We start from the raw sequence: 22,131 nt of genomic DNA on the forward strand, positions 1-22,131 counted from the left end.
TTGTTTGCAAAACCCAATCTCATTCAATATAAAACTCCAATCTGGGGCTTCCCTGGTGGGCCAGTGGTTAAGAATCCGTCTTGCAATGCAGGGAACACAGATTCAATACCTGACTGGGGAACTAAGATACCACATGCCGCAGAGCAACTGAGCCCACACACCACAACTTTTGAGCCCACTGCCACATCTAGAGACTGTGCAGCTCAATTAAAGATCCCGAATGACACAATGAGGATCCAAGTGCTGCATCTAAGACCCAATGCAACTAAAAAATAAACAAACAAAAATTTAAAAATGAATAAACCTTCAGTCTGAGACCCATATGGATCTCATATTTTCCTTTCCTCAGAGTGCTGATAGATCTTTAGCTTGAGAAGCTGACTGTGTAGGGCAGAAGAGTGTGGTCTGTGCTTTTACTTCTCCTCTTCCTTTATCAGATTATATAAGAACTTCTCTGGGTCCCTCTGAAGTCACTTTGCCTCACTGGATATATGAACAATCCTCTGTTGATTGTCATTCTTCCTCTGACCCTGTTCTTAGAAGCACATGTGAATTCTTCAGATTCAGTTCCCTGACGTGGGCACTATGGCTCAGCTCAGCTTTTTGATTGACCCCCACCACCACCTTTCACTTCCTGCCCATCATTCACTATGTCTGCAGAGCCTCCAGTGACCCCCTGTTGGGAAGTTACTAGTCTAGGAAGAGAGAGAATATGAACTGAGAAACAGCAGTGGAAAAAGTATTAGCAAAATTAACGTTAAGAGCTACTGACTGTCTGCCGTATGGCCAGAGCTGCACTGTATCCTTTCACCTTCCCATAGCAACCTGGCAAAGTAAGGGTCATTGTCCACATTTTTAAGCTAAAACTCAAGAAGGCTGTGTATTTTGCTGCGGATTGTGAAATTGAAAAACTGTCTCCCTTTTTTCCCTTTTCATCCCTGTCCAGATCTTTCCCAGGCTTACACTACCACCTGAATATCCATCAGCCTAGTGCCATGAGAACTTGCTGCTATAATACACCACTTCCAAGATGACTGCAGGCATGCACATTGCACCACACAACCTACATATATTTTTGAAGTGTTTATATGCATTGTACCAATCAGTCTACATGTGTTTTTGAAGTATTTATAGAGTTTTAGGGGCTGGGAAATGATGGTAAGTAAGGCAGCCATGGCCCTGCCATGATGATACTTATAATCTGTTTGGGAAGATGACATCAAAATATAATTAAACAAATAATTAATTGGCATTTGATATAGGCAAAAATGGAAAATTTCAGTGTTCCATAAGAGCATCCTAATCTTAGAAGCCAGAAAAGAGTTGTCTGAAAAAGTAGCATTTATGCTAAGACCCAAAGGTTGAATAAGCATTAGGCAGATAGAGAGGTAGGGATGGAGTTGGGACAGGGGCGTAGAAGGTTTCAAGGGAATAGCAAGTGCAGAGCCCTCCAGGAAAGATCAGGGTTGTTGGAGAAGCTGCGAGCTGGTGTCTCTCTTTTTTGTCTCATCAAAGTATACCTGGCCAGTATGTCCCACTCTCTCTGCACCAATCCCAGGATTCTAAGTCTACAGGTATTTATTTGGTGAAACCTAAACTGCCTAGCCATCCACAAGCCTCAGAATTTTCTTTTCCAATTCCCCTGGAGCCAAAAAACAAACAAACAAAAAAAACACCAACAAACTAATCTACACCAGTGTTAAAGATCTCCAAGTCTTCATATACTCTGTTTTTGTTAGGGGAAACACACTGACTAAAACCACCCTCCCTGGCCAGACACCATAGTAGTCATTTGTGTGAGTTATTTTGCGACAGAAGGTCCTATTATGGAACATAGAACTAATAAGCCACCACCAACCAGAACAGTACAGGAAAGATTGAAAGGAGATGCCACGTGTCCTACTACCTCCCAGAATTCCCCTCACTGGAATTTATCTTGACTGAACAATGCGTGCTCCACCAAGAAGGACCCTGAGTCAGGATGATTGACCAGAGACAACCAGGAAGCTAATCTCATTGTCCTAAAACCCGAGACTGCGAACCATTTGGCAGAGCCCTTCTCCTGGGTTTCCCTACCCTCCTGCTCCCCACCCAGGCAACTCTTTCTAATGAAGTCTCTTGCTTTGTCAGCAAGTTTATCTACTCTCCTCTTCAGAGTAATAGACAAGGGCCCACTTTGGGGCCCTGGAAGATGTCCCCATTCCTGCAACATTTTCGGGATCATTTGTATTTGAACAAGAAGCTTCTGGGTGCAGCAGTGCTTACTTGATAAAGAGTGACTTCTCCATAAAGGGGGATTTCAGTTCTTTGAACAGGAATTTCATTTGCTTTGGGGAGTTGGGGAATGAGCCAAGATTACTCATGCTCAATAAAGATCATATTATCTGAAGGCAAGCTTGTGATTATCTCACACATGTTGACACCAGTAACGAGATGTCAAACTTCATAATTAAGCATTAACTAGAAATATAATCATTCCTATTTATTAACATAATTAAACATTTACAGCATTTCCTTTTTATGAAAATTAAAACTTTGAAATGCCCCCTGGAAGGTGAGAATAAATAGAGATTTTAATCTGTGGCAACTGAGTACATTGAGTACAAAAGCAGATTTTGTATTCTTTTCATCGTTGTTGAGCTGTGCTATAACCTATGGTAGTAGTTTGTAGCAGTGTTAATCGCTCAATCATGTCCAATACTTTGTGACCCCATGGACTGTAGACTGCCAGGCTCCTCTGTCCATGGGATTCTCCAGGCAAGAATCCTTGAGTGGGTTGCCATTCCCTTCTCTGAGAGGTCTTCCTGACCCAGGAATTGAACCTAGGTCTCCTGCATTGCAGGCAGATTCTTCACCATCTGAGCCACCAGGAAACAGCAGTCAGATCTTCCAGCCAAAGCAATTGCTTTCTCAGCTGTGGTGCCCTGTCCTCTTAGGTGTGAGCTCCATGGGGCTGGTGAGTTCAGGTAGTTCTGATGCTTACAGTGATTTCTTTCTGGCCCTGAGGGAGAATGAAATGACAAGTTTGAAATACTTCAATGTCATGTCTAACCATAAATAGGCAGTGCAAAAGCCACATTGCTAAGGATCAAAAAGTTAAAGGGAGGCTTGAGTACTCTAAGTAATCAATGAGGATTCTTCAAGATGAGCTCATTAAATTAACATGGACTGCAAAAGCATTTGTCAATATTATACATGTTGTCTTAGACTGGATTAATAAAAGATTCATAAGTGCTCTAGTTCTATTGACTTTGCAAATTTGAGTCTTAAAATGATTGCCTTCTTTGCATGTGTAGTTTACTGGTAAATTTTTATAGATATTCTAGCTCCATGCCAGGCATCGATTAGCACTTCTTATTCATGCCAGTATATCCAGTCATTTCTGCTCTACCACAATTGCATGCCTTTCTTATAGTCTATGTATTTGTATGTATATTCATATCTTGGCTTATTCCAAAATTATTTTGACACAGTTCAGCAGATTGGAGAGGTTCAGTACTAGACTTTGTGATCATTTTTGGTTTCTCAGAGGTTATTTTAAAACTCACAATATTTTTATTGGAAAAATGTAAAGATTCCCTCTGGATATTAAAAAAATATTTTAATACTTTTATATATATGGCTGAGTCGATTTACTGTTCACTTGAAACTATCACAACATTGTTAATCAGCTACGTGCATGCATGCTAAGTCATTTCAGGCGTATCTGACTCTCTGACTCCATGGACTGTCAGGCTCCTCTGTTCGTGGGATTCTCCAGGCAAGAACACTAGAGTGGGTTGTCATGCCCTCCTCCTGGGGATCTTCCCAACCCAGGGATCAAACCCAGGTCTGCATTGGCAGGCAGGTTCTTTGCCACTAGCACCACCTGGGTCGCACAAAGTCGGACACGACTGAAGCACCACCTGGGAAGCTCTAATAGGCTATGCTGCTGCTGCTAAGTCGCTTCAATCGTGTCCGACTCTGTGCGACCCCATAGATGGCAGCCCACCAGGCTCCCCGGTCCCCGGGATTCTCCAGGCAAGAACACTGGAGTGGGTTGCCATTTCCTTCTCCAATACAAAATAAAAAATTTAAAAAAAAAGGATTATTTATCATGAAAAACGAGTTTTTGAATTCTTTAGAAAGATATGGCCTATTTAAATAAGCTTAATACATCTGATGCTGAGATGTGAGTCTGATTCAAAATGCAAAACTCTATAGCTGTTACCAAAGAAACTGTTTCATTTATTAGCTATCTATTGGGGTACAATTTAGCTTCCTGAGAAATCTTTAATTGGAGACTCCTTGTCCTAGGTCTGTTGAGGTTGTTAATGTGTATCCAGTGGTCATAACTTCTCTTGTGACAGCTGAGGCCAGGTGCATGCAACAGAAAGTAATTTTTTTCAAGGGCAAAAAACAAGGGTTGATACTTTCAGAACCTCCTGAGATTAGCGGATGTTTTTTAGGTTTTGTATAAATTGCTTTGATGGAAAAAGCAAATAAGAGTCCTCTAATGACTGAGAACTACATACAAGGCAAAGCTTTTGAATTCTATGATGATAGTCAAATTTAATATCAAAACAGAATAAGAATATTCAAAATCAAGTCATTATTTTTAAAAAATTATTGAATTATATCTAGGTGTTTCTATTTAAAATCATTATAGAGTATTTATTTTTAATAAGTCCCAGAATGGCAATGATGCTTAAATTTTTTGCCTGATTTCCTTCTCCCTGTTGTCCAAATCAGGTGAAATTTCAATTGATCAGTTCAGTTCAGTCGCTCAGTCATGTCTGACTCTTTGCGACCCCATGAATCGCAGCACACCAGGCCTCCCTGTCTATCACCATCTGCCGGAGTTCACTCAAACTCATGTCCATCGAGTCAGTGATGCCATCCAGCCATCTCATCCTCTGTCATCCCCTTCTCCTCCTGCCCCCAATCCCTCCCAGCATCAGAGTCTTTTCCAATGAGTCAACTCTTCGCATGAGGTGGCCAAAGTACTGGAGTTTCAGCTTTAGCATCATTCCTTCCAAAGAAATCCCAGGACTGGTCTCCTTCAGAATGGACTGGTTGGATCTCCTTGCAGTCCAAGGGACTCTCAAGAGTCATCCCCAGCACCACAGTTCAAAAGCATCAATTCTTCGGTGCTCAGCTTTCTTCACAGTCCAACTCTCGCATCCATACATGACCACAGGAAAAACCATAGCCTTGACTAGACGGACCTTTGTTGGCAAAGTAATGTGTCTGCTTTTCAATATGCCGTCTAGGTTGGTCATAACTTTTCTTCCAAGAATACCATTTATTTATTGATTTTTTTCAAGGAAAATCTGTTGATTTTGCCAAAAACTATTTGGGATATCATGGATACAGAACACAGTCTATGCTCGCAAGAGTTTACCACAGGCCAGTGGTATAAATAGTGGAAAACTTAACCCTTACAGTACAGTGTATCCTAAATTCTTGTTGTTTAGTCGCTAAGTCATGTCTGACTATTTTGCAACCCTATGGACTAGTCCTCCAGGCTCCTCTGTCCATGGAATTTCCCAGGCAAGAATACTGGAGTTAGTGTGTATCTCATAAATGCCATAACAAAGATGTGCATGGACATTATGAGAATATAAAGAAACAGCATAGAGGAAGATACCTAACCCATCCCAGAAGGAGGAAGATAGGGACTTAGAAAAGTCTCCTTAGAAGGGGCAGTATCTCTGTTGAAAGTTGACTAAGAACTTAAGAACTACAGGTACAAAGAGAGAAAGGCTAAGCTCCAAACACTATTTTTCATCCAGTATTAGCTTTTTACATTGTATATAAATTTAAAGCTAATAATCAAATATGAAAATATACTAAAAAGCAACAAAATATCAAGATAATATAATGTTGAATCAGGAGTAAGAATATGACCAGAGTTAAGAAGAGATAACCCAGAAATTCTTTTTATTATATATAAGAATGATATTGAGAGATTAATATATTATAAATGAAGTATCACAAAACAATGGGGGATGAAATAGGTTATTATATAAATTATGTTAGGAAAATTGATGTTTGGGGAGAAAAAATCAAGTTGATTTTCCCACTATCAGTTCAGTTCAGTCATTCAGTTGTGTCCGACTCTTTGCGACCCTAAGGACTGCAGCATGCCAGGCTTCCCTGTCCATCACCAACTGGGAGAGTTCACTCAAACTCATGTCCATCTAGTGGGTGATGCCATCCAACGATCTCATCCTCTGTCATTCCCTTCTTTTCCTGCCTTCAATCTTTCCCAGCATCAGGGTCTTTTAAAATGAGACAGTTCTTCACATCAGGTGGCCAAAGAATTGGAGCTTCAGCTTCAACATCAGTCCTTCCAGTGAATATTCAGGACTGATTTCCTTTAGGATTCACTGGCTGGATCTCTTTGTAGTCCAAGGGACTCCCAAGAGTCTTCTTCAACACCACAATTCAAAAGCATCAATTCTTCAGCACTCAGCTTTCTTTATAGTCCAACTCTCACATCCGTATATAACTGTTGGAAAAACCATAGCTTTGACTATACAGGCCTTTATCAGCAAAGTAATGTCTTTGTTGTCTAGGTTGGTCATAACTTTTCTTCCAAGGAGCAAGTGTCTTTTAATTTCATGGCTGCAGTCACCATCTGGAGTGATTTTGGAGCCCCCCAAAATAAATTAAAAATATTTCCCACTATAACATATGCCAAAATTAATTCCAGGTGAATGGCAAAGTTTATATAAAAAAATGAAATCATTAAAAGGAACAGAAAAATGTGAATGAATTTTAGCTTTTCCTAATATGATGCACTCAATATGCCAGCAAATTTGGAAAACTCAGCAGTGGCCACAGGCCTGAAAAAGGTCAGTTTTCATTCTAATCCCAAAGAAAGGCAATGCCAAAGAATGCTCAAACTACCGCACAATTGCACTCATCTCACACGCTAGTAAAGTAGTGCTCAAAATTCTCCAAGCCAGGCTTCAGCAATACGTGAACTGTGAAATTCCAGATGTTCAAGCTGGTGTTAGGAAAGGCAGAGGAACCAGAGATCAAATTGCCAACATCTGCTGGATCATGGGAAAAACAAGAGAGTCCTAGAAAAACATCTATTTCTGCTTTATTGACTATGCCAAAGCCTTTGACTGTGTGGATCACAATAAACTGTGGGAGATTCTGAAAGAGATCTGACCTGCCTCTTGAGAAACCTGTATGCAGGTCAGGACCAAACAGTTAGAACTGGACATGAAGCAACAGACTGGCTCTAAATAGGAAAAGGAGTACATCAAGGCTGTATACTGTCACCCTGCTTATTTAAGTTATATGCAAAGTACATCATGAGAAACGCTGGGCTGGAGGAAGCACAAGCTGGAATCAAGATTGCTGGGAGAAATATCAATCACCTCAGATATGCAGATGACACCACCCTTATGGCAGAAGGTGAAGAGGAACTAAAAAGCCTCTTGATGAAAGTGAAAGAGGAGAGTGAAAAAGTTGGCTTAAAGCTCACATTCAGAAAACTAAGATCGTGGCATCTTGTCCATCACTTCATGGCAAATAGATGAGGAAAGAGTGGAAACAGTGGCAGACTTTATTTTTCTGGGCTCCAAAATCACTGCAGATGGTGATTGCAGCCATGAAATTAAAAGATGCTTACTCCTTGGAAGGAAAGTTATGACCAACCTAGACAGCATATAAAAAACCAGAAACATTACTTTGCCAACAAAGGTCTGTCTAGTCAAGGTTATGGTTTTTCCAGTAGTCATGTATGGATTGAGAGTTAGACTAAAAAGAAAACTGAGCGCCAAAGAATTGATGCTTTTGAACTGTAGTGTTGGAGAAGACTCTTGAGAGTCCCTTGGGCTACAAGGAGATCCAACCAGTCCATCCTAAAGGAGATCATTCCTGGGTGTTCATTGGTAGGACTGATTTTGTAGCTGAAACTCCAATATTTTGGCTACTTGATGTGAAGAGCTGACTCATTTGAAAAGACTGTGAGGCTGGGAAAGATTGAGGGCAGGAGAAGAAGGGGACGACAGAGGATGAGATGGTTGGATGGCATCACTGACACAATGAACATGGATTTGGGTGGACTCTGGGAGTTGGTGATGGACAGGGAGGCCTGGCGTGCTGCGGTTCATGGGGTCATAAAGAGTCGGACACGACTGAGTGACTGAACTGAACTGAATATGATGAAAAATATAATGGTAGGTATTGCTCTATTGGACTTCATAAAAAACTGTGTACCAAAATTATATTTTGGCAAACTGGGAAAATTTTATCCAAAAAAATGTTGCATAGTTTACTTAATACAAAAAAGTCAGTTCCAGTCCAATAAGAAGATCTAATATTACAATAAAATGGGCAAAGAGCATGAGAAGAAATTTCTGCCTAAATGAAGCTCTTGAAGTGAAGTGAAGTGAAAGTCACTAAGTCTTGCCTGACTTTTTGCGACCCCATGGACTATACATCCATGGAATTCTCCAGGCCAGAATACTGGAGTGGGTAGCGTTTCCCTTCTCCAGGCTATCTTTGTCCTAACCCAGGTATCGAACCCAGGTCTTCTGCATTGAAGGCAGATTCTTTACCAACTGAGCTATCAGGGAAGCCCTTATGACAGTTAAAATGGAAAAATAGGGAAGAACTTATAGAATGATTGACTACTGTAATAAAATATCATAGACTGGGTGGCTTAAGCAATAGACATCTATTTAATCACACTTCTGAAGGCTGTGAAGTCCAAGATCAAGATGCCAGCATGCTCAGGTTCTGGTGGGAAGTCTTGTTAGTGTCCACTTTCTTGCTGTGTCCTCATACATAAGGAAGCAAGTTCTCTGATATGTCTTATGAGGACACTGATCTCATAGTGGAGGCTCCATCATCAAGATCTCATCTAAACCTAATTACCTCCCAAAGTCCCTAGCTTTTAATACCATTACATGGTGTGTGTATGTGTGTGTGTGTGTGGTGGGGGAGTGGCCAGGAGTTTAACATATGAATGCGGAAACACTAACATCATAACACAGAGTTAAGACAGCTGAAAATCCATTCTTCCATAAAACAGCAAGAATTTTGGCAAAAATTATCAAAATCAGCTTTTTAAAAACTCATAATAAACCAAGGCCTGGCAGCAGTGTGAGAGAATTCATTCAAGAAAAGCAACTATAAAGGAATAAAAAATTTTAAAAGAAAAAAAAAAAAAGACAAAAAAAAAAAGAAAAGCAACTGACTTTGGATAAGAACAGCAAGCTTTATGGCGTTTTAACTTGTTCTTTTCCACTCCTCTCTTCTTAGCTTCTCAGTAGTTTAAAAACCAGCAATCTCAGAAACAAGGTAGCTGTTAAACCTTAAGCCTAGCAGCTACTGGAAGGAAGGGAAAGAGATTGGAACTCCCCCAAAAGCTTTATCTCCAGAGAATTTTCATTAGATGACCTGCATGGTAGCTCCCTGAGAAAGTTTCCTGTTGCTTGACCTGAGTCAAGTCTTGTATCAGGGAAGAGCAGAATCTGACTCTATGTTGGATCTTTTACTTTAACATTTGCTATCTGTTGCTTTTGTTACTATAATCACTGGAAGGACGTTGTCTATAGTGTAAACATTATGTAAACATACATAATGGCCTGCCTCGGGGAACCCTGTCCCTCTGCCTGAATGTTAAACTAAAGTGCTTTTGTTCAGCACACAAGGAGATATTCTGACCTGTCCACTTGTGAATGGCTGCAGAAAGAAGAAATTAACACATCTTCTTGCTGGAGCAGGCCAATCCAGGAGATATTTTACAAGATTTATGGCCTTTTTACTTTATTTCCTCACCTTCCTCTCTCTGTTAGACTGGCATCCAGACCACCATAAGATGATACTCTAGAGGACTAGCCCACTATCTTCTCAAATGCCTGGTTTTCTAAATAAAGCTACTATTTCTTGCCTCCACACCTCATCTCCCAAGTATTGGCTTGTTGTGCTGTGAGATGACCAACTTCTGATTCAGTAACAGCCTCCCTCAGTAAGGAGATGCCTATCCTTACCACAATCAGCAGCACCTGTCACAGATGCCATAGGCATTTGTTCCAGTAGGGGCAGGCAAAAAGTTGGCTAAAATATTTAAAAATAAACTATGGGAAATGAGAAGCCCACAGTGGGATTTGAAAAGCTCTGACATATTTCTAGGGATCTAGAAGGCCATACACACTTGGCAATGTTTTGTGCATCCCCAGGAAGGGCCTGAGAATGTTCTAATTGCCTCTCTGGTTGATCTTGAGATTCTGCATAAGCTGGAAATCAAGACTAAAACACCATTGTAAACTACAGGAGTGTTGAAGGAAGATCCTAACATTCAAAACAGCCCCTCAGGAAAGACTGGAAAACAGTAGGAAGTTGGAGAAAACCAAGTTCTAAAATAATACAGAAGACCAAAAGAGTAAGAAAAGTCAAGACACATTTGAAGAATGGCTGGCTACCGTATATCAAGATTTTTTTTTACAATTATAGAAATTAAAGCAGTTATATAGTAAAGAAAAATATAGACTTATGTAACGGATGAAAAAATTGTAAAGTACATATGTGAATGTATAAAGACTTGATATCAATGACATAGAAGATATATAAATGACATATAAATATAAACTTGTAACATCTAATTATGTAAATGCCGTTAAATAGATAAAGGATATATAAATGATAAACGTGGTGTCTCAAAACAGTAAGAAAATACGGTCTGTTCAAAAAAGTAGTGTTGAGTCAGTGGGTTTCCTTGGAAAAGTAAATTTAGGTTCCAGTTCAGTTCAGTTCAGTCAGTCTTGTCTGACTCTGCAACCCCATGGACTGCAGCACACCAGGCTTCCCTGTCCATCACCAACTCCCTGAGTTTACTCAAACTAATGTCCATTGAGTTGGTGATGCCATCCAATCATCTCATCCTCTATCATCCCCTTCTCCTCCTGCCTTCAATCTTCCCCAGCCTCAGGGTCTTTTCCGATGAGTCGGTTCTTCATATCAGGTAGCCAAAGTGTTGGAGTTTCAGCTTCCTTCCAGTTTCAGTCCTTCCAATGAATATTCAGTACTGATTTCCTCTAGGATGGACTGGTTGGAACTCCTTGCCGTCCAAGGGACTCTCAAGAGTCTTCTCCAACGCTGTAGTTCAAAAGCATCAATTCTTTGGTGCTCAGCTTTCTTTATAGTCCAACTCTCACATCCATACATGACTACTGGAGAAACCATAACCTTGACTAGACAGACCTTTGTTGGCAAAGTAATGTCTCTGCTTTTTAATATGCTGTCTAGGTTGGTCATAGCTTTTCTTCCAAGGAGCAAGCCCCTTTTAATTTCATGGCTGCAATCACCATCTGCAGTGATTGTGGAGCCCCAAAAAATAAAGTCTGGTACTGTTTCCACTGTTTCTCCATCTATTTGCCATGAAGTGATTGGACCGGATGCCATGATCTTAGTTTTCTGAATGTTGAGCTTTAAGCCAACTTTTTCACTCTCCTCTTTCACTTTCATCAAGAGGCTTTTTAGTTCCTCTTCACCTTCTGCCATAAGGGTGGTGTCATCTGCATATCTGAGGTTATTATATTTCTCCCGGCAATCCCAGCTTGTGCTTCATTCAGCCCAGAGTTTCTCATGATGTGCTTTACATATAAGTTAAATAAGCAGGGTGACAGTATACAGCCTTGATGTACTCCTTTTCCTATTTGGAACCAGTCTGTTGTTCCATGTCCAGTTCTAACTGTTGCTTCCTCACCTGCATACAGATTTCTCAAGAGGCAGGTCAGGTGGTCTGGTATTCCCATCTCTTGAAGAATTTTCCAGAGTTTGTTGTGGTCCACACAGTCAAAGGCTTTGGCATAGTCAATAAAGCAGAAGTAGATATTTTTCTGGAACTCTCTTGCTTTTTTGATGGTCCAATGGATGTTGGCATTTTGATGTCTGGTTCCTCTGCTTTTTCTAAATTTAGCTTGAAAATCTGGAAGTTACAGTTCACATAATGTAAATTTAGTCCCAACTTCACCCAAAACATAAAAATGAACCTAAAAGAGACTGAAGACTTCAGTATGAAAAAATAAATCTATTAGAAGAAAATATGGTTGCAACATGGTGGGCTAAGTATTCTTAAATATGATACAAAATGTGAGCCATATGAGAAAATTGATAAATATGTTGCAATTAAAATTTTAAAATTTGCATGTCAAAAAGAGTTATAAACAAGGAAAAAAAGTAAAGCTGCAGACCTGGGAGTAAATAGTTGCTTTATATATCTAAAAAATTATTATTATCCTGAATATATAATGAGCTACAAGTCAATTTTTAAAAGAAAATGTTTACTCTTTAATATTTTTCTTATTTCTCACCCAGAGTTTCTCTTAAGCATCTGAACTAGAGGAAATAATGCTTAGACTTTCAAATCCAATTCTGTAAAGGTCAGTTAACGTTAGTATCCAATGTTTAGAAAGACTGTCATTGGCAGTTTATCCTATTGCTGAAAATATAGAAAGTTTAAACTTTTTATTCCAATAAATGTAAGAAAAATGCTTAGATCCTTCCTGTCAGAAGATTTATGTGGTGCCTAAATATATCTTACATGTGTTGTGATTAATCTAATTGTGTGTATCTTGTTACTGTTATCCTCCTGCCACTGGGTTTAATTACATTGCATTATGACTGGTAATTAAACAAAACAAAATATCATTATATCATTAGTTGGTTTTATAAGACTTTGAAACATTTTCCTAAGAGCTCTTGTATTTATCACAGCTATCACCGCAGTAATCAGTTCTCCCAGAATAGTTTCTGGTCACTGACTTGTCATGTATACATTTTCCAGTTGCTTGGAATTTGAGCTCAGAAACCACTGATGTGCATTGATTTAGGTGGATTAAAGGTCTTCTATTCAACCAGCTAGATTACAACCATTTTGAAGCAGTCTTACTCTTAAATGTGTTCTGTTTTAAATGGGGATACTGAAAGTCCTATAGGAACAACCAGCAAGTTCATTTTGTCTGAGTTGCCTGTGGTTATGCAACAGAAAATAAAAACAACAACAAAAAAAGAAGCTACCGTTTACAATCTGCTGAGTTGGGTCTTCCAATAAGTCTTGACACAGCCAGGAGAGTACATCTTGTAAATCTTTCTATGATGCATTAACAGTACAGAAGGGTAGAAATATCCTGAGTGAAAGGCACTCTGGAACAGTAGCTGGGACCACAATCCAGTATGTATGCAAATGTGAAGAAAGTACGTACCTTTCTCAGGAGTATGCACTCACCTCCTGGTTGAGTGCCAAGTGCTTCAAACTGCTCTTCTGAGGGTAAAAAATAGCATCTGGATACATAAACAGTTTTTTTAAAGATTAACTTAGTCATTCTGGCTTATCTATATAAGTCAGCATCTGTCATTAAAAAAAAGGGGGGTAATTTAGAGGAGATTTACAGGAAAAATTTATCTCCTCAACTTTTCTTCTTTCTTATCCTCTCTCTTTCTTGCCTTATACTTACTTTTAAGCTTTCCAGCCACTCCAGCATATAAAATTTGCTACTGGCTGAAGTTGTGGTCATTTGATGTTTTCTATGACCTTGATTTATATCCTCAGCATTAACAGCTTGAGGTTTAGGGCTATTTGTCCTCTTAAGTAAACAAACCAAAGAATGTTAGTCTAGCTCAGGACTTCTAAGCTTTGTAAATAGCTTACAAGTTCAAAGTAAACCAAGGTCTTCGAAATATCAACCAGAGTTCATAGTGCAAGGTTATTTAAATATGAGTAGTGTCCCAGGTGGCACAAGTGGTAAAAAATCTGCCTGCCAGTGCAAGAGATGCAAGGGACACAGGAAAGTTCCCCTGGAGAAGAAAATGGCAACCCACTTCAGTATTCTTGTCAAGGAAATCCCATGCAAGAGGAGGCTGGTGGGCTACAGTTTATGGGGTTGCAAAGAGTTGGGCATGACTGAGCACACAAAAATGATCTAGTTTAAACCAATTTTGGAGCTTTCATGGTGGCTCAGATGTTGAAGAATCTGCAATGCAGGAGACGCAAGAGATGTGGATTCGATCCCTGGGTAGGGAAAGTCTCCTTGAGAAAGGAATGGTTAACCACTCCAGTATTCTTGCTTGGAGAATTCCATGGACAAAGGAGCCTGGTGGGCTACCTAGAACTCAGAAAAATATATACAATATTTTTAAACAAATAATATTATATATTTTCATATAAATATATAAAATATGTACAAAAAATCTCTTTCAGAGCACCACAATTCTCATAATTAAAGAATGGCTGGGAAGGGTCCTGTACTTACGTGAGGTAAGCTTGGTTCTTGTCTGGGTCAGCCGTTAATGACCTCTAAGGCCTTGGGCAAGAGTTGACTACCGGATGACTCTTTGCTGTGACTGTCTGGGTGTTGCTGACTAATTGGCTGCAGCAGTCTCCACTGTGGCTTTACAGTTTGTGAGTTTTCACTGTGTGACCAGAACCATGCATTTGAATAGGTGACTAGTAATCTGGATCCATATTTTTATTGCTTCTCCAAGTGACTGAATTTAATTCTGTGCCAATGTTCAAAGTCTAAAATCACACTGGTAATGGTGGGCCCTTAGTTGGCTTCTTTCTCAGTGCTATATGTATTTACCTCCCTGTGCTTAATTGAGGGTAGAAATCAAGGTAGCTGAACAGGAAGAGGCCCTGGGGACTCTGTTTTGTAACCTGACTCTGTACAAATGACTTGAGCCTATGTAGAAGAATATATGCCTGGAAACAGTAATGCTCTGATTGAAATAAAAATGACATCATAATTATTACTACTCCAAGCAAAGACAATGACAAAGTATCATAAAAATTCACCTATTAATTACTTGGCATCATACCACCTAACTTATTAGTTGAACCTAATAAGACAAATAGAATTTAATGGCAAAGATAGTATATTCTGTTTTTCTGGCATATTCTTTGGTATCAACTAATTGTGGATTAAAAACACATTATATGACTTTCCTGAACCCATTTATATCTTCTATAAAATTGCTGGGGTTGTCTTACTTGTCCTCAAAAGCTAGCACTAACCATTCAATACATTTCTCATTCTGTGATGTTCACCTCATCAGAGTCTTGGAAGCAGATAGCTTTTCATCTCTTTTGATTGACATAAAACCTCTATATAAGGTCACCCCATCTTTGCTTAGCCATGCTTTCACAATATACTACTGGGCTCATGGTCTTATATTTTGATTTCTTCTTGATCTCTAGAGGCTTTTATGAAATATTTTCAGCCGAATAATCTACAGTGATACAGTCTGGGTCAGTTTCCTTATTCCCTGTTCATGTTCCCAGTTGCAGTCTTATGGAAAGAGGTTAGAATGAATCATGAATAAGCTGGTGGCTTTATCTGCCACCTGGGAGCCATAACTTGAAAATACAGTTTTTGAGTTTTGAGCACATAATGGCTGTTGCACACATTAAAACACATTTTTGAGGACATACATTATTTACTGTAATGACTGACTTAAACCTTTGTCCTCACATTGTTCCAGAGAATTATTGCATATTTCTTTAACCCTATGTGGTCAGATAAGTGAATAACTATGCTAGTGATGAGGTAGAATATAGGCAGATTCAGTGCTTCTCTAGGGGATCTTCAGTTCAGCCTGTGAAATCCTTAAATGTGTTAATATCCAGAGACAACAAAAAGGCTTACTTAATTGCTAAATGCATTGTTATGAGGCAAGACCAGATGCTAGCATCACATAAAACCTTTGTGTGATTAATACTTTAAGTACAGATGATTGAGTATAGCAGTTGTATATAATAAGATTAATATATCTTAAGCTATCTGTTATAGAGAGAGCTCACGGGGAAGACAGTCATTTTAATTGCTAAAAGTAGAGGGAGGGAAAGGTCAGGTGATAATAGAGCACATCTGAATTTCATCTTTCTTGACAAAAATTTTCTATGATTTCTATAAACATTCTTTTCTTTTATTTATAGCATGCATTTCTCTTTATCTTATGTCTAATGATCTGCATTCTTCCCAGTAACTCAAGTATCGTTATTCTTCATTTTGAATTTGACTCTATAGAAATTCTCTGAGGGTGCTGTCACCTGTTAAATTTTAAGAGGGTGTTACACTTTCTTAAAGTTGTATTAGGTGATGGGTTCTTAATACTATTATAGGGCAGAAAAGTCTAGGAACAAAGGATAGATTCTTAAGAGGGCCTTAATCAATTGTGTCTCTTCCCTGGGGTGAGGTAGGTAGATTATTCCATTAGAACAGATATCAATGTTCTGCTCAACCAAGCTCAAATGACATGGTTAGCAACATGGAACTAACCACTGATTATCTCATTGTATTACTCTTTTATTAAAAAATGATTTACATTATTCTAGTGCTTACTCCGTGGAAGGAAAGTTATGACCAACCTAGATAACGTATTAAAAAGCAGAGACATAACTTTGCCAACAAAGGTCTGTCTAGTCAAGGCTATGATTTTTCCAGTAGTCATGTATGGATGTGACAGCTGGACTATAAAGAAAGCTGAGCACTGAAGAATTGATGCTTTTGAACTCTGGTATTGAAGAGCCTTGAGAGTCCCTTGGACTGCAAGGAGATCCAACCAGTCCATCCTAAAGGAGATCAGTCCTGGGTGTTCATTGGAGGGACGGATGTTGAAGCTGAAACTCCAATACTTTGGCCACCTGATGCGAAGAGCTGACTCATTTGAAAAGACCCTGATGCTGGGAAAGATTGAAGGCAGGAGGAGAAGGGGATGACAGAGGATGAGATGGTTGGATGGCATCACCGACTCAATGGGCATGGGTTTGGGTGGATTCTCGGAGTTGGTGATGGACAGGGAGGCCTGGCGTGCTGTGGTTCTTGGGGTGGCAAAGAGTCGGACATGACTGAGTGACTCAACTGAACTGAACTGAATGTTAATTTAAATGTCAACATGCAAACTTAATGACCCAGTGAACACAAATATTCACCATGATTATATCAAAATTTAGGGTCTGTAGTTAATATTCTCCACATTTTCTTGACCTTCTGGTTATATGACATAAGTCAAATATAGGAAAAAGTCCTAAGCCAGTATGTTTGGTTTGGTTGTCAGGTTCAGAAAGAAGAGAATAATGACAATGGATTTTGCTTAAGCCTGAGTAATTCCCAGCCCTCTTGGGGTGCTGCATTATATTTGAACTGACTTTTTCATTCCATTATACATTTCATCCTTCTTACACTCCAGGCTCTTGGAATTTGGTGAAAAAAGCATGGTAATTCAGGGCCCAGCTTATCCCTGAGTAAGTTCTATGGTTTGATTAGTCTGAAATGCTTGTGTGTCTTCATCCAAAAATACTTATACTATGCCCTAAATATACAAATGGAAACATTGGGATAGATCAAACATTGGGATACATCAGTGATTTAAATAAAGATTTTAGCTTTTGTAGGTTATGCATTCTAGCAGGGGAAGGCAGAGAATAAACAATAAGCATAATAAAAAGCAGATTTTATAGAGTGCTGCTGCTGCTGTTCAGTAGCTAAGTTGTGTCTGACTCTTTGTGACCCCATGGATTGTAGTATGCCAGGCTCTATGGGGTTCTCTAGGCAAGAATACTGTGATAAATGTACTTAAAAAACAAAAGGAGCCTGGTAGGGAGAATCGGTAATAGAGTCACTACGGGGCAGTGAGGAAAAATGTAGAGGTTGCAGTTTTAAACGAGGTGGTCAAGATAAGCCACAGTGAGAAGACATTTGAGCACAGTTGAAATAGATATAAAAAGTCAGTCCATACACATAATTGGGAGAAAAGACATTCAGGGAGGGAGAACAGCTGGATTCGTTGCCCTAAGTCAGGAGAATATCTACCATGTTTGAGCAACAGGGATGGTTAGAGTGGATGGAGTGATAGACCCCAACGTGAATATGTGAATGTCTTCTAATGCTCGACACAATCCTGTGGATGGAAGGATTGGATACAGTTATCTCACAACATAATGAAAAAGGAACCAATAACTACTGAGCACCGACCTTATGCTTTTTAATTTCATCTTTGCATAAATCTGGGCTTCCCTTGTGGCTCAGCTGGTAAAGAATCTGCCTACAATGCGGGAGACATGGGTTTGATCCCTGGATTGGGAAGATTCCCTGGAGAAGGGAACAGCTACCCACTCCATTATTCTGGCCTGGAGAATTTCATGGACTGTTTATAGTCCATGGGGTCTCAAAGAGTTGGACACAACTGAGTGACTTCACTTCACTTTCATAAATCTATTGAGGTCCTTATTACAATCACCATTTTACAAATTAGGGTGATAACACATAGATAGGTTACAAGACCAAGGCTACAAAGCTATTAAATAATGGGGCTGAGATTTAATCCCTTCAAATCCTGAACTCTCTCAGCTACACCATCCAACCTCACTAGTATTCATGGCTTTCAAGTTCAGTTTTCAAACAAAGCAGCCAAAACTATCTAAGGGTTACTAAAACCCAGGTCCAGGGCTAGCACATAGTGTCATATTAGCTAATGGGGTCAGAAGTGATGGTGACTCCCACTTGTTGTTTCTCATTTGCTTATTTCCCAGCTCTCTTTGCCTGTTTACAGCAAGAGAAACTGTTGAAGGTGACCTCAGTATTGCTCATAGACATCAAGAGTTGTAGTCACTGTGTAAAACAACCAGCCAAACAGAGCTATATGATCAGTCTCTTTGTCCCAGTTAAGGTCCCCTTTGGGTCACATTCCTGAGCAGTCATCTGATAACACTGACTTCCTCTTCCCAGCATGGAACTACCAGGAGCAGTCAGCTGGGCTAAAGTTGTCAAGGTCATAAGCAACTCTGCCTCCAGGTAGAAGATATGAGTCATTTGGGGAGGAAAGTATGCCCATTTTGACACCTCAAGATGACTACAGATCAAGGCCCCCTTTGAAACTCCTGGGCATCTAAAAAGCACTGTTTATAAACCTCTGGCTCCTAATGAGTCATGATTAGATTTAATAGGAAGACTTACCCTACAGGGAAAAACAATAAAATCTACTGGTGTTGTTCCAGAGAAATACCTGAGCTTAATAAGATCTTGCACATAATTCTGATGAAGAGTCGATGTCCCCAATGATCAGAATAGCTAAATCAACAGAATGTTTGCTGAAGTTCTGCTGTAGCACGTCCTATTGGTATGTGACCCCTTTTATTAATGACTGCAGCAATAATACAATAATAGTAGCAAATATTTATGGGATGCTCACTTTGGGCCAGACACTATTCTAAGCACTTTGTAAGAACAAATGTATTGAATTATGGTAGAAAATTCTGAAAAATATGTGTTATTGTCTTCAATTTATAGATGAGAAAACTACAGTGCTGAGACATTCTTGTCCCAGGTCACGTGGCTGTTAAGCACTAAAACTTTTCAGTAGGGGTCCAAGTTGATACTAACACATTGGAGGAGCTAAATAAATATTGATTTTGGTTTCTTTTCTGTTTGTGGACCTATTGAGCAGTCTTGGCTGGATTGGGAGGAAATGTAGATCATCTTATTTTCTACTCAATGGCTTCTATCTCCCAGAACCTTCCAGAACGTGGGCCCTCCTGCCTAGTGGCAGGCACTGGTGTTTTGGCACTGCTGTCTGTCCTAGAGTCTACTGCAAAGTCACAGACTGTACTCCTTCAGGAATATTGGAGGAGGCACTATTATTTCTCAGTAAGAGCCTGTAGGATTTTCACAAGGATAATTGATATGTGTGAAGGGCCACAACTATAAAAACTGCCACTTTTTATAGTTCTAAGAAGTATGGTGAGACAAAAATGACAGGAATTTTAGTTGTCTCATTAATATAGGCTTGTTTCTTTAACAGATAAATTATTAGAATATTTGAGGATAAAAACACAAGTTCTAAATTTTGTTAATTTAAGGAAGAAAGAATTCAAAACTTTAGTCATAAGTAAATTATTGCCTAGTGTATACAAGGACTTAATACAAATATTTATGAACTGGTTGGTTAAATAAATGATATTAAGCTCATGGTGCTAAATTAATAGCAGATAAAAGTAGACCAAATTTACTTGGAAATAAAAACTTTTGGAAAATGTTACAGAGTATGAAGCTTGCCTGCCGCTTCTTATATTGACCATTCATGAGAATGGTTTCAATTGTATATCAGGGATTGAGAATTTAGGGTAAAAGTTACAACCTGAAGCTAGTATAAATATTACATTTATCATTAAAATGAACGAAAAACTTTGGGACAGATGAGGCACAAAGCCACCAAGGTAATTAACTTCTTTTTTTTTCAGTGTGATATAGGCTGAACAGAATGAAAAATAATAATAATGAATTTTTAATACTAGTGATTATTATTTTAATAATTTAATATTGTTGATATTATTATTAAATAATAATAACGAATTTTTTCAAATATAATTATTAGCCTCTTGCACTGTGCATTGAGAAAAACCCTAGTCTAGGGCTTCACTTTTTGAGCTAAATATCTATCAATTTCCTAAGCAAATTCCCTCATGGTGCAAGTATAAACTAATGAAATCAAGAGAGTTTTTAAGCCTTCCTCCAACATATTTCTATTAAAATAACTAGGAGGCCTGGAATTCTGAAGAATGTTTGTCATCTTTCAAATAAAATCACACATTTTTGACAATCTTAAACATCACATGCTAGTATTTTTTTCTGTTTAAATCTGAGTCATTCAGAATCTAAACATTGCTTTTAGATTATAGCTCTGCTTTAGATTAAAAAATCATGTTGGATTCAAACTTGGACTGGATACATTATCTCAAGTTGCTTGTTTCTTCCACAAATATTATTGTAATTAACCCTCATGATTGTTCCATGCATTTGCCTATAAAAAGAAAATTGTTCTAGATTGTGAAATACAGTTGAATGTTATCATCATCTTTGGTCTTTTATTCTCAAATGTTAAAATATTACTTCTTTAAGAACTTCAGTAAGAAGAAAACAAAATTGGAGGCTTTATTCATGAAACCAAAAAGATGTCTATGTTTAAAAATAAAATGAAAAATAATGAAACGTTTAAATTGTGATCCAAATTATTAACTCTAAGCATTTCAGATCAGATCAGATCAGTCGCTCAGTCGTGTCCGACTCTTTGTGACCCCATGAATCGCAGCACGCCAGGCCTCCCTGTCCATCACCAACTCCCGGAGTTCACTCAGACTCACGTCCATCGAGTCAGTGATGCCATCCAGCCATCTCATCCTCTGGCGTCCCCTTCTCCTCCTGCCCCCAATCCCTCCCAGCATCAGGGTCTTTTCCAATGAGTCAACTCTTCGCACGAGGTGGCCAAAGTACTGGAGTTTCAGCTTTAGCATCATTGCTTCCAAAGAAATCCCAGGACTGATCTCCTTTAGAATGGACTGGTTGGATCTCCTTGCAGTCCAAGGGACTGTCAAGAGTCATCCCCAGCACCACAGTTCAAAAGCATCAATTCTTCGGCGCTCAGCCTTCTTCACAGTCCAACTCTCACATCCATACATGACCACAGGAAAAACCATAGCCTTGACTAGACGGGCCTTTGTTGGCAAAGTAATGTCTCAGGTGCCTTTATTTCTCTAGTTTATTTAAGAGAAGAGCAAAAAAAAAGATAGAAAAGTGAAAGACAACAAAGAAAGTCTCTGATCTGCGTATTTTAACTACATGTCAGTATTTAAAACAGCCTTGCTCAGACTTACAAGCTTATAGAACCTTCTGGAGGAATTTATGCATTATTATCAGTATTGTGTATGGAGGCAATATGATAATATGATCTGGTATATCTTAGAAACTTATTTTTTTTCCAGACTCATTATGACATCTACCCATTTCAATAAATTGACATTGTCACCTCAACTGTTTTATTTTGCAATAATATCAAATTCTCATATCATTACATGGTCTATGTATATAAAATAATTAGAATTTCTTTTCATATCATCCTTATCATAATTTATCACACGCCTAACATTTTGTTTACTGCATTTACCAAACTTGCAAGATCCTGATAAAGACATGGAACAGGAAAGGTCCAGAAAGAGGAAAAGCATAAGAGACATGCAGGAAAAAGGAAAAACACTATTTGTCATTAATAAAGAATATGATCCTGACAATTAGGTTGTCATAAAGGCAGAATACTTCTGCTCTTAACATCTGTTGGCATGAGAGTCAATGCTTC

At 38.9% G+C, this 22,131-nt stretch overlaps 1 protein-coding gene across 1 annotated transcript in view; it reads right to left on the reverse strand.

Moving 5' to 3' along the window:
* Positions 1–2,472: 2,472 nt before the first annotated feature.
* Positions 2,473–22,131, reverse strand: part of PTGER3 (prostaglandin E receptor 3) — a 250,454-nt gene continuing 230,795 nt past the window's right edge. The window contains exon 2 of the mRNA XM_086390563.1: positions 2,473–3,001. Within this exon, the coding sequence (XP_086246689.1) occupies positions 2,963–3,001 (39 nt within the window). The 3' untranslated portion in view covers positions 2,473–2,962. The remainder of the gene's footprint in view (positions 3,002–22,131) is intronic.

Source organism: Bos grunniens, chromosome 3, assembly GCF_055505025.1.
Source record: "Bos grunniens cultivar Pamir isolate PY7600 chromosome 3, Bosgru_T2T1.0, whole genome shotgun sequence".
Taxonomy (NCBI): domain Eukaryota; kingdom Metazoa; phylum Chordata; class Mammalia; order Artiodactyla; family Bovidae; genus Bos; species Bos grunniens.